Source organism: Echinops telfairi, unplaced genomic scaffold (genome assembly GCF_000313985.2).
Source record: "Echinops telfairi isolate 266 unplaced genomic scaffold, ASM31398v2 ScPeMD7_18;HRSCAF=68, whole genome shotgun sequence".
NCBI lineage: Eukaryota > Metazoa > Chordata > Mammalia > Afrosoricida > Tenrecidae > Echinops > Echinops telfairi.
Window position 1 is genome coordinate 97,938,690 of NW_022103915.1, and position 14,199 is coordinate 97,952,888.

Genomic DNA, 14,199 nt, shown 5'->3' on the forward strand with positions numbered 1-14,199 from the left:
TGGGCCAGTGAGGGGCATCTCGTCTCATAGTGGGGCTGGCCATGTGGTCCTCTCTGTGGACTGGCTGCTCTATTTGGCCTAGTGGGCCAGGATGTAAGCACATTTTAAATGCAGTTTTTGTGGTAAAATTAGGTGCCTCAGCTGATGTTTGTGTCAGCTTATACTGGAGTATATATGGTACCTTGAAAATCTATTTCTATCACTACTTTAATTCAAGTTCTTACTATTCTTTCTTGGACTGTTGTATTTAATCTCATTTTATTCATTATAAATATTTTTAAATTGGATGTTATTTTCCAGCTTAAGATAAAATATTTGGGTTTGTCTTCTTGCGTTGTCCTTTGAAATTTTCTATTCAGCTCTTGGACTTCATCATTTCCATTTGCTTTTGCTACTCTACTATTAATAGCAAGTTTCAGAGTCTCATCTGACACTCACTTTGACCTTTTCTTTCTTTCTTATCTTCTTAATGACCTTTTGCTTTCTTCATGAATGATGGTCCTGATGTTCTCCCACAACTCACCGGGTCTTCTGTCATGAATATTCAGTGTGTCAAATCTGTTCTTGAGATGTTCTCGAAATTCAGGTGGGAAAGAGGGCCATATTTTGGCTCTCATGGATTTGTTTTCATTTTCTTCAGCTTTATCCTGAACTACAGGTGAACAATTGATGATCTGTTCTACAGTCAGGCCCTGGCCTGCAGTTAGTTACAGATGTTAAGCTTCTCCAGCTTCTCTTTCCACAAATGTAGTCAATTGGATTTCTGGTTATTCCATCTGGAGAAGTCAATGTATATAGTCACCTTTTATGTTGTTGAGAAAGGTATTTGTTATTAATACCTTTTATGAATAACCTATTAAGTCATTGGCTTTGAGAAATTCTATCATGTAATCTCCAATTTGATTTCTATTATTAAGACCATATTTTCCAATTATTGTCCCTTCTTTGTTTCCAACTTTTATATTCTAATCAGAAGTAATTATCAATGCTTCTGGATTGCATGTTTGATCAATTTCAGACTAAAGTCATTGGTAGAATTCTTCAATTTCTTCATCACTAGCTTTGGTGGTTGGTGCATAAATTTGAATAATAGTTGTATTGATCAGATTTCCTTGAATGCTAATACATAAAATCCTATCACAGACAGCATTGTACTTCATGATTGATTTTGCAATGTCCTTTTTGACCATGAATGCCGCACCATTCCTCTGGATTGTGTTATTCCCAGCATAGTAAATCATATGATTTTCTGATTCACAGTGGTCAACACCAGTACTTTTAGCTCACTCGTTCCTAGGCTATCAATCTTTATGCATTCCATTTCATTTATGACCACTTCCAATTTTCCTAAATTCTTACTTTTTGTACATTCCACATTCCAATCATTAATAGAGTTTGCAGCTATTTCTCCTTAAACTGTGCCCCATCAGCAAATGAAGATCGACTGTGCATCACCATGGTTGACTCCCCTTCAAGAAATCAGCTCCACCTCAGTCACCGTTTGAGTACCCTTCGATACAAGGGGTCCATCTCTGGGCACCATGTCTGACAATGTTCTGCCTCCACTCATTAGACCCTCGGTATCTGACAGTGTTTCAAGCTGTGCATAAGAGGGAACTTGAATCCTGTGTTGTCTCTTCTTAGTCTAGAAGCTGCACTGAACCTAGTCCTTAAGGAATAGAACAAGTTCCTCATGAACAGCTTAGTAACTGGCGAAACCTCAGTAAATATAACTGATAAAGAATTAAGGATAGGAAAAGCAGGCCTCTAGTAATATATAATGTTGTCTTTGTTTCCTTTCTTTCTTTCAATAGGGATGAACACATTGCTTTGTGCCCCCATTCAGAATCAGATGCAACAGAAAGAGGTAAGTATATATGCACTCGTTTTCATATTTTAACCTCTCTTAACAGTTAAAAATTGTTTTTAGAAGTACAATACAAATTCAGTGTTAATGACATGACTTAGGAATGACACACCGAAATAGACTACCATAGACTGGAAAAACTTTCCAGCTTCTTAACAAAAGATAGTTAAGTCACTGCCTAGAGTGTATTAATTATACCAGGAGTTCTCAGAGTTTAATCAGCATATGATCACCAAAGTATTTTGCTAAAGCATAGAATACTTATCAAATAGATCTAGGGTGGGTCCCAAGATTCTATATTTCTTTTTTTTTTCTATCTATATTTCTATTAGTGTACTAAATAATGGCTAGTGTACGATCCACAGATCACACTTTGACTAGCAAGGAAATTAGACCATAGTCTTACAAATAAATAAAAATGAACACAATTTCCAGGAACACAGAGTATAATACAAAGAATTTTCAGCCTGATTATATTTGATGGTGTCATGTTTTTTATCCCCCCAATTTTGGATTTTGTAACCTTAAATTTTTCCAGAGGCACTAATAAATAAATTATACACAGGCATTAGAAAAGTCATTAATACTCTATTGCTTGCTACACACTATTCCATTGAATGAAATAAACAAATGTTTCACAAAATTATTTTGTGATAATTTATCAAGTATTTATATTTATACATAAATATCAAGTATTTACGTGTATTTTATATGTGTATAATGCCTTAAAAAATAAGTTTGCATTTGGTTTGATCTCTTATTATATGTTTTCCTTATAGTTCTCAATTATAGAACACAACCATGAAAGGAAACCTGGAAATGACCAGACAATCATCTTTTCAGATGAAAACCAGATGGACCTGACAGCAAGTCACACCGTGATGATTGCCAAAGACCTTTTAAATTGTACCCAAAGTGAAAAATCTACCAAGATAGATACTAAATCATTTCTGGCTAACTTAAAGCTTCACTCTGAAGATTCAAAGATGAAGAATGAATTAAATGTTTCCATGGATCAAGATACATCTTCAGAAAAGAAAATAAATTTCAATGACTTTATAAAAAAATTGAAAATGGGAAAATCTAATTCTCCTTCTAAAGATTCTGATAAAGAAAATTGTGAGCCATCTGTTCATGCCAATGAATCAAATAATGCTTCGTCTATACATCAAATGCATGTATCTCTGAATGTTGATGAGGATAACCGTAATAGGACTAGAATCTTTAGAGAACAAGATGATGTAATGAACTTCACCCAATGTCATACAGCTAATATTCAGACTTTGGTTCCTATATCTTATGAGGCCAGTTTAAAAGAAGTTAAAGGTGATGATATTACAATTTATGGGAGTGAAGTTATGGACTTGACAATTAACCACACTATACAGATTTTACCCACTGCAGATCATTTATCAGAAATGGAAATTGAAACTCAGAATGTCAGAATGGATGTTACAAGTTGTGGAGATAAATCTCAAGGAAAGGAGAAAATATTTAAGAATAAACTGAATACTCTATTTCAAGATTCTACCTTAAGCCCTGAAGATGAAATACAAATTACCAGAGGTTATATTGTGGGAGCAGGATCCCACACAGTCACACAGACCTCTAACCAAGATGTCAAAAATTTGCCCATGACCTTAGAATCAATATGTTCCAGTTCAGCTAGTCAAGATTATAATACACTATTTAATTCCAGTTGTAATGATGCCATGGAACTGACCAAGTGTGTCTCAAGTATGAGAAAAGAGGAAAATGTACTAAAGCACGATAGTATTTATTCTAAAATGTGTCCCAATTCAGATGCCATCTCTCTTATAGAAAAAACTTTTTATTTTGGAGAAGATAGCATGGATATTACCAAAAGTCACACAGTTGCCATAGATAATCACGTTTTTAAGCAAGATGAGACAAATTTACAGAAAGTGGCTGCACCAATATCTGAAAAAGAAAAAATGCTCCAAAACTGCACAGCTGTGGCAGAAAGTAGGAAAATGAATGTAAATTGTAGTTCAGTTCTTCATATACCTAAGAAAAGATTACAGCAGAGCCTAACAAATTCTTTATCAATTCCATTGACTGATAGAAAGACTGAACTCTTCACAGATGAAGATATGGATTTGACTAAATGTCACACAGGCAAATTAGGAAGTCAAACTCCTCTTGCATCTTATGATCTAGCACCGAAGGATACAAGTAAATGTCACTCTTCCAACAAAAGACTTTCAGATAAATGGGATGTGACTGAACATCACATCGAACCATCCCCACAACCAAATGTGGCATCTGAAAATATTGTACCTACCACCTGGGACAAAGAAAAACATCACATTTTCAAGATGTCATTCCATCTTGATAAAGATTCTCCTCAGTCAATTGGTTATAAGCAGAATATAGCAAAAGCTCAAAATATAATCTCTGGGAGAGATCTTGATAAACAAGTGGCACTGGGGAATAATAGAAATGTAGTTTCATGGGAGCAATCTTTGTTTTCGGCCGCAAAACCTTTATTTTTATCAGAAAGACAAGCACTTGTGAACAATCATATTACTACTACTAATAGTCATACACTGATAGCTGAACCAGACGAGAATTCTAAACTGCCTGAGCCACTGAGGAAAAGTTTAGGAAGGCCCACAACTATCTCTTCTGATGACAGGATGGTTTCTTGTTCAGCAGAGGAACAAACTATGGATTTAACCAAAAGTCACACTGTTGCCATTGGATGTGGTCCTTCTGAAGCACAAATATTTGGTAGCTCTAATTTAGAACACGCTAACAGTCAGCTAACAATAGAAAGCACACAGATGGCTGTAAAAGTTGAAAAATGTAATAAAACTCATGTAGAAAAAACTGAAACATCTATATCTAATGATACAGAAGTAATAGATGACAAACTTGTACAGAAACCTGGATTTCTGGATGAAAAACAAAGTGCCAAAACTTATGGAAGGAAAAGTGTTGGTGCATTGAAGATGGACAAAACTATTGTATTTTCAGAGAGTGATCAAAATGATATGGATATCACTAAGAATTATACAATAGAAATAAGTAAGAGACCTTTATCAGATGAACAAGATTCTGATTTGGTGCCTTTGCCAAAAACTTCTAGAACCATTTTGTATACGCGCGGACAGGATGACATGGAGATGACTAGAAGTCTCACAACTGCCTTAGAATGTAAAACTGCCTCACCAGAGGAAGTAACGACTAAGCTTGTGGATAAGACTGTAATGTTTGTAGACAATCATGATCTAGAAATGACAAAGTGCCATACTGTTCTCATTGATTACCAAGGAAAGGAGAAAACAATGCTTCCAATCAAACCCAATTTTGAGCTACCACAAATGGAAAGAATAGGGACACTGAAAGTGATATCTGATGAGAGCAGGGTTTTTTTCCCAGAGGTTGGTGAAAATGACCCTCTTGCAGTAAAAGGCAGCCAGCTAACAGTACCAGGCAAATGGTCTAATAGACCTATAGAAAATGCTGTAGCATGTATAGGTGATGAGAACATTGAGATGTCTAAATCAGTGACCCGGGAGAATGACAAACACAAGCCTGGGTTTCTGAAGGTACCTCAATCAGACAAAAATCAGAGAAGGAAAAGCCTCAAGATTAAAAATGATAAGACTATTATATTTTCAGAGAGTAATAACAATAATATGGACATAACCCGGAGTTGTATGGTAGAAGTCAATCATAAAAGTGCCCAAGAAGATCAAGAGGACTCTCACTTGATGCCCATGGCAGAAACTTCTAAAACTGGTTTGTATGCATGTGGACAGGATGACATGGAGATGACTAGAAGTCACACAACTGCCTTAGAATGTAAAACTGCCTCACCAGAGGAAGTAACTACTAGGCTTATGGACAAGACTGTAATGTTTCGAGACAACTGTAATGATCTAGAAGTCACCAAGTCCCACACTGTTTATATTGATTATCAAGCTATGGAGGAAGTACTTCCAGAGGGCCCTAAATTTGGACTCATAAAAGAAAAGAACTTCCCTATTTCTTTTCCTAAGGAAGATAACACTGCTCAAAAAACCAGTACCAAACAGGTACAAGCCATAGAAAACAAAATGATTTCTCACCCTGAGCAAAAGCATCCTATGGTACCCTTTGTTTCTACTAAGATTTTGTCTGGGGATGGAGATGAAATGGAAACCACCAAATTCCATAGCACTTATGCAGATGAAGAAGTCATGGAGAAGGTTGTGGATTCAGCCTGTATGTTGGGGAAAACGAAAATTGAAAGTTGTCGCTTAAATAGAGCAGACAGAAGAAATGTGGATCTTACAAGCAGTCATGCACCTGTTACTTGTGGATCCAGTGATAAGTGTTGTTTACCAGATGTGATTTCCTATGTTGATAATGTGGAGGAGAATATTGTGTCCTTGTGTGATAAAGAAGAAGCCATTAATCACCCAGTAAGCAATGATATTGCTTATGCAAATGATCTGGCAGCTGAATATTACTTGAAAGCTGAGCAACCGCCTATCTCAGTTCCTTATCCTTTGTTAGAAAAGACTGAAGTTACTCAGACTGATACCAAAGGGCAGTTAGACTCTGTTATAACACTACTCACAGATCAAGAGGATGTGATTAAAGATCTTCAAAACGTAGTAACTAATCCAATGATAGTAGGAAGTCAAGATCTAGAAGAGATAACTAAACTTAGTTCAAAGCGAGTATCTTTTAAACTTCCAAATGATCAAATGGAGGACTTTGTTGATAATGAGGAACTTAGTTTAAAGAAGACCTTTGTGAATGTTTGTGCTGCTCCTCAGCCTCATTTCTCAACTCAACTTCTACTTTTACCTCAAGAAGCCCAAAATACTGTTAGTGAAGATGAAACAATATTGTCTAAAGCTGGTTATGAGAATTTAAATGCTATAGGAAAATCCTCTGGACCCACATATAAAAATAAGTCTACAATGCTCAATAATGAGAAACAGTTCACAGTAGCCTATGGAAAAGAATTGAAGGAAAATATGCAAACAGTTAAATGTGGTACAGGTACAGATCTCCACAGTAATTCAGACTTAACTAATCAAGTCAATCAAATCCATGCCAATCTTAGAGAACCATTAGATACTGTGATTGCATCTTATGCTCCAAGTTTTAGTACCAAACAAAATCAGAATAATAAAAATGGGAAAACTGAAGGTTTTTCAAATTTGCAAATTGTTCACATACCACCTCTTTCAGAACAGTTGCTTGATTTAGCAAATAAAGCACCCAATGATTTAAGTATAGTGCAAGCCATAGACAAACATAATATTAACATTGAGTCTAGCAATGCCAAAGATGACAGAAATGAACATAAAAATTCTCATAATGTATCTGAAATCAATTCTGTATCATTAATGACAGTTGTAAAAGATGCAAATAAAACAAGGAAACGTTCTTTGGGAATCTTTTTGCCCCGATTGCCAAACAAAAGAAGTCATAATGTCACTGGTACAGATGACCTGGAACAGATTCCAGCCGACACAACTGATTTAAATCATTTAAAAACTCAGCACATCCTTAGCAAAAATTCAGGTATTGCATCTGTTGCAGTTTATAGCTTGGATAAGCTGAATTTAAGTCCATCTCAATATATAAATGAAGAAAATCTTCCTGTGTACCCAGAAATTAATTCCTCAGACTCAATTAATGTAGAAACTGAGGAAAAGACTTTGATTGAAATAGACCAAAAAGGGCTTTCATCATCTGAAAATGACATGGAAGAAACCCAGGCTAGTCAAAAAAGAGCTTCGGTACCAGAAGACGATGGTGCTATTCAGAGTAAGAAACAAATCAGAAAAGATGAAGTTAAACTTAGTGATGCTGTACAAGACCAGCAGGTAGGCTTTGTCTTGAACCAAGGAATGATTTTAATTTTAATCAGGAATTGATTATTTCCAGTTAAAAGTTGGGAAATATTCTTATGTAGAACCTTCAAGACGTGACTAATAATTTAGATTTAAAAATAATGTAAAGTGACAAATAGTCACACAAAAAATGAAATAGGACATAGTATTAAAAAATAACATGTTGAAATTGTGTAGTTCTAAATATGTCACCTCTGGTGATTTGGGTAGGTATTCTTGGGTGGTTTTGCATATAAAAATCTCTAAAAAGGGTATATGTACTTTGAAAAATCATCTTTGGTGTGAAAAATATTGGGAGAGTAAATACCTTTCCATTATATGAACTACGTAAAAAGTTGACTAAATTTTCTTAGCTAATGAGGATACAGCAGTCCTTTTCTCTAGTGGGAGATAGGTCAAAATAAAGTGAGTGAGCTTGACACAATATATGTATGTATGGTCTGTGATGAGAGTTGTACATGCCCCCAATAAAATGGTTTTAAAAATCTAAAGTGAGTGAAATATTCTATTTGTTAAAAGAGCATATATATGTATTTTTATGTTGAGAAACACTGATTTAAGTAACTTTTGGAGAAACTAAATTCGTTCAAATGAAGATTCAAAGGGAGGAAAATTAAGCTTAGAAAGCTTTAGAGGGTCATGAAAAATATGAAACAAAGGTTAAACTAGTTTTTTAAGATGAGGTCATAAGAAAATAGTTGTGAATCTATAAAATAAGATCAATAGGAAACAATTGGTTAGTCAATGAAGCTTTGATAAATATAGTAATGTAAAATTTAAATGAATTTACTAGATTCAATGAATATTTGTATTCTATTTATGTGGTCAACAAATACTGAATGTCTGCTACTCCTAGGCACTGTTTTCGATGTTAGGAAGGCATCAGTAGAAATAAAGATGAAAATCTGGTCTCATGGCTCTTTCATTCTAGTATCATACATATTTTTAAACTTCAGCTGGGGGTTATGAGGAGCCTTGTGGCCTAGTGGTTATGTGTTTGGCTGCTCACTGAAAGGTCAGCTGTTCAACATCACTGGCTTTTCTGACAGAGAAAGATAAGGCTTACTACCGTGAAGAATTACAGTCTCGGAAACGCACAGGGGCAGTTCTATCCTGTCCTATAGGGTCTCTATGAGTTGGAATTCACTCAATGGCAGTGAGTTTTTGAGAGGGGATTATGTGTTGGGCTGCTAACCACAGGGTAAGCAGTTGGAAACCACCAGCCTCTCTAGGAGAAAGATAAGGCTTTCTATTCCTGTGAAAAAAAAGAGTCTCAGAAACCCACTGGTGCAGTTTTGACATGTCCTATAGGGTTACTGTGAGTCACAACTCTCTGGCAGAAATTTTTTAGCTTAAGGGATAGAAGTACTAAAGCCTAGAAATAAGTAATGGTGTACTTGATCCTAGTGGCTAACAAATAATTGAATAAGTAACATTTGGTGACTTTCAGGATCTGTTTATAATTTGGATATATTTGAGAAATAATTTACTTATACAATATAAGGCATAAGTTATTTCTATTTTTTAATGAAATTAATTTTGTTGTAAATCTAATCTAATGTAAGTTGCTTATTACTCTACTTCTTTACTAAGTTAATTGCTATAAGATATGGATAGCTAGATTTTATCTTAGCAATGATATTTCTGTTAGTTTCTTTTTTTTTTTCCTGCTAGTTTCTAATAAACATTTTCTCATTAGGAGCATACAGTACCACAGTTTTATCCTCTGTATTTCTTTTTTTCCCCCTCCATATTTTTTAATTAATAACTTCAGGTATTTGACCACCATACTGAAGGAGATATGGATAAAAATGCCAATAGTACATTGATGAAAAGTCTGACCAGGACCCCACCTAGTTGCAGCAGCTCTCTGGATTCAATCAAGGGTGATGGGGCTTCTCTGGACTTTAGCAGTAAGATCTTTATAAAAGCTAAATAAAATAGCAGTCATTTATTTACTTAATAAATAATATGTATTTCACTTCAGGAAATATTTGAATGTTGTATGAGCTCTTTTTAGAGATTAAAAATAGTACGAATTTTCATTTTTTTAATCTTTTAATTTTTACTTTTGTATTGTAAATTGAGTAACAGTATACAGATCAGTTTTCAATTCAACAGCTCATGCAAATTTTGATTTGCCTTTTTGATTGTAATCTCCCCAGTGTAATATCACTTATCCCATTTCCTCCTTAGTTTCTTATGTTCCTTCCTCCTTCCCTTCTTAACTTTGTCCTTGGGTAAATGCTGCCCTTTTAATCTCAAGAGGCTGATAATTCTAAGATGTGTGTACCTCCTAAGTATACGTGTATTAAAGACCTGTATATTGTTTGGCTGAAAATTGAGCCCCAAGATTCAGTTTATTTCTAAACCTAATGGGTGGCTAAGAGCCAAAATAATCCTGTAGGGTTGTTGTTATTTTGTTTTAATAATTCTGAGTTTGTACCACATGTTTTCTCCTGCTCTATCCAAGACATTCTAATGTGGTCCCATATAGAACAGCTGGGAGTGTAGTCACCAACTTCCAGTTCTGGTGTATCAGGATTGTGGAGACTGATGCTGGCATTGTCCATTAGTCTGCGGAACAAATTGTTTCCATGGTTCTTCAATTTTATTTTATCTTTTTTCCTCCAAACAGGGAGAGATATAGCTTGCACCTTAAATGGCTAAGACCTCACTTGCTACTCACTTGTTTAGACAACGGTCAATAATTTCTACATTACTATTCAGTGGCATTGATTACATTCCTTAAGTGGTACAGCCGTCCTCACCCTCCTTTTCCAAGTTGTTCCTCTCCATTAACCCTTGCCCCTAAGGGCCCTGTCTAACTTTTCCAGATGCTGTTGTCACTGTGATCCCCTTAATTTGTCTTTAATTCATGGTTACTTTAACAAATTGATAAGTGATAGACTACATAAAAATAAAATGATTTCCTTCAGAGCCTAATGATTAGAAAAGCATTTAAATAGTTGAATAGAGCCTCAGAAGTGAAATGTAGTGTGCTGAATTATTATCTTCCCAGAATGATCCTGGTGTATGTTTTCAGGAGCATGAGTTGGATTGTAGTCCTGAAAGATAACTAAAATTAAGTTTACTGTTTAATTTTGAGTTGTCATCACCTGATTTATTTTTTGTTTTAGCACATCGCAGTAGTCAAATGGAATCGCAGTTTCTCAGAGACACAATTTGTGAAGAGGGTTTGAGAGAGGTATATTAAAAATATTAATCGTTTCAAATCTAAATTCTTTCTTTTCTGTTTTTGTTTTAGTTCTTTCCTAGTTGTAAGACATTCTAGACAAACAAGACTAGTTTTCCTTTTGTTTGCTAACAGGACCCAACAAGGCAATTGACTATATGAACTACCTTAGAAGGCCTATAATTTTTTTCCCAACTCGATTGCTATTGAATAACTTTAAGAAATAATCTTACAAGAGCTCTCAACACACAATCCAGGACAGATAAACCCCTCAGGAACAATAATGGGAGTAGTGATACCATGAGGGTAGGGGAAGGTTGAGGGAGAAAGGGGAAACCAATTGACATATAACCCCTCACTCCCACCCCAGGGGGACGAACGACAAAAAAGTGGGTGAAGGGAGAAAGCAGGTAGTATAGATAAGAAAATACTAATAATTTATCAAGGGGTCATAAGGAAGGGAGGGGAGAGGGGGAAAAATAGATGATACCAAGGGCTCAAGTTGAAAGAAAATGTTTTGAAAATGATGATGGCAACATATATAATATATGTTTGATACAATTGATGTGTAGATTGTTGTAAGAGCTGTAAGAGCCCCAATAAAATGATTTATTTAAAAAGAAATGATCTTAGGTAAAATCTGCTCATGTATAGTCTACAAATATCAAGATGACATTTTCATAAATATTTACAAAGTACTTTTAAGTTTGTTTTTTTTAAACAAATAAGATGGGTATAGTCAACATGAGCTCCTCATGAAGGTCATCAAACTTAACTTTCTTTCCTCAGAAACTCATGAATGGGAGAATAACAATAAAGGAGTTCTTTATACTTCTTCAAGTCCATATCTTAATACAGAAACCACGGCAGAGCAATCTCCCAACCAAAGTAAGTGAAATTTCTGGTCAAAATAGTTATATTATACTTTTTTACTAACCTGTATCAAAGCAAACATTTGTCCAAAAACAAAAAAAGGATGGAAGGAAGCAAATTTCATGATAGAAAGTTTTCCTATATCAAGTATGTTTACATTAACCACAAAAACAAATCATAGATATTCTTTAAATAATGGCTTTTGGTAACATAAAATTATAACTTTGTTCTCCCTTGTCATCTTTTTTCCCCCTGATTATAAAAATATCATGCTTTTCATCCCTCATATAATTCCAAATGTTCCTGAAGGTTCTAATATACATTAAAAAAAAATCAAATGTATGTAAGATCATAGGATATTTGAATAATCAGTAAACAATTTAAAAGATAACCACAAAAAAAATCTTAACAAATTCTTAAAAATTATAAACCTCATCATCTGCTCATCCAATAACATTAGAAATAATTTTTTTTAAACCAAGCTATTATTAGCTTCTTGGACACTAAGAATATATTTCCAGATAACTTTTTAATTAAAAGGAAATAAAAACAATTTAGAAAGCAAAGTAAAAGAGATGCGATTCTAAATCTGTGGGACATAGAGCAAAATTTATACTTAACAAGGAATTTAAAGCTCTAGGTATTATTATAGAAGAGAGTGTAAAAATAAAGAAAACAAATATTTACTTTAAAGTATCAGAATGGATGATAAAGTAATATGCACAAAGAATCCATAGGAAAACAGACTAAAAAAGGTTGAAGAAAAGCTGATGCAGTAGAAAACAAAAATCAGTGGAAAGGAAAGCACATCCAAAAGTTAGTACTTTGAACAGGCAATAAAATAAGAAAACATAAATCTAGAGAAAGCAAAAATGTAGAAAATTAAGATTGAGAAATAAGACATGTCCACTGGTCGCAAAAATAAGAAATTAAAAATGTTTTTAATTCATTCTGACATGTTTTAATACCTAGGTTAATTTTTAGTAAGATATAAATTACCTGAATTAATCCAAGAATTGGGAAAACTGAAACCAGTTCTCAGAAGTTTATTTAAAAGATTACCATTAAAATTCAACAGATCCACAGGGCTAAATGAGATAAAGATAATTTAAATAACAATTTCCACATATATAGACGTTTGATTGACAAGTCAATGCAGAAAAGTAGAGAGTGCTATTTCCTTTACATGATATTGAATCAGTTAGATATTCATTCTAAACAAAAAACCCTTGACCCTTACCTCATCCTATAATATAAAAATCGATTCCCTTTAGTACCAAAAGCACAAGTGACAAAATTAAAAACAGACAAACTGTGTTTCATCAAACTGAAGAACTGGTGGGCTGCATACAACCATTAAGAAAGTAAAAAGAAAATCCACAGGATGGGAGAGAATATTTATAAACCATACATCCGATTAGGCACTTAACAAGGAGGTACCCCCTCAATACCTGGAATTTTGGTGCTTTTGTAGTCCGCATTTTGCCCACTAGGCGAGCATCAAGCAACTCACTCTGACTTAGTGCACCCAGTGGCATCGCCTGGGAATGTTCTCTCTAGTCACAGTGAATTTTTTCGTACAAGCAGTTTTGTTTGAAACTCGGTTTTTGTGATGGCCAATTTACGAGAACAGCATGTGGCTATGAAATTTTGTTTTCTGTTTGGGGGGAAAATGCCATAGAAACTGTTGTGATGTTGAACACAGCTTATAAGGACAGCAACTATGGGGGAAAACTCAAGTGTACTAGTAGTGTTCTCTTTTCAAAAAAGGTGAAATGTCAATTGATGATAAAACTCATTTTGGAAGTCCATCAACTTCCCAAATGGATGAAAATGTCAACTTAAAATGCATTTGGAGTTTGTTCCACCAGGTCAGACTGTTAATCAAGCTTTCTACTTAGAGGTTCTGAAAAGATTGTGTAACAGTGTGCGACAAAAAAGGCCTGATTGTGGCAGACGAGGGACTGGTTTTGCCACCACGACAATGCACCTGCTCACGCAGCCATCTTAGTGTGCCAGTTTTTGGCAAAAACAGCATGTCTCTCTCGCTTCATGCAACTTACTCACCTAACCTCTAGCTCTGTGCGACTTCTTTTTGTGTCCTTGAATAAAGAAGGACATGAAAGGACAGCAATTTGACAACGTGGAAGAGGTGGGGAAAAAATGAGGGAGGTGCTGTGAGCCATCCAAACAGATGAGTGTGAAAAATGTTACCAAGAATGGAATCACAAATTTGACGAATGTGTTAAGTGTAATGGAGAGTACTTTGAAGTTGATAAGGTTGTTTTGTAAAAAAAAAAAATTAAATACATAGCTTTGGGAAAATCTAGGCTTTTTTTTTTTACGTTTTTTTTTGGGGAGGGGGCGGTTACTCAGAAAAC

General features: G+C 34.8%; 1 protein-coding gene across 1 annotated transcript in view; it reads left to right on the forward strand.

Moving 5' to 3' along the window:
- KNL1 (kinetochore scaffold 1) overlaps nucleotides 1–14,199 on the forward strand; it is a 63,070-nt gene that overhangs the window by 14,933 nt on the left and 33,938 nt on the right. Inside the window, exons 6-10 of the mRNA XM_013007259.2 lie at nucleotides 1,815–1,867; nucleotides 2,647–7,722; nucleotides 9,524–9,662; nucleotides 10,890–10,957; nucleotides 11,735–11,833. Of these exons, the coding sequence (XP_012862713.2) occupies nucleotides 1,815–1,867; nucleotides 2,647–7,722; nucleotides 9,524–9,662; nucleotides 10,890–10,957; nucleotides 11,735–11,833 (5,435 nt within the window). The remainder of the gene's footprint in view (nucleotides 1–1,814; nucleotides 1,868–2,646; nucleotides 7,723–9,523; nucleotides 9,663–10,889; nucleotides 10,958–11,734; nucleotides 11,834–14,199) is intronic.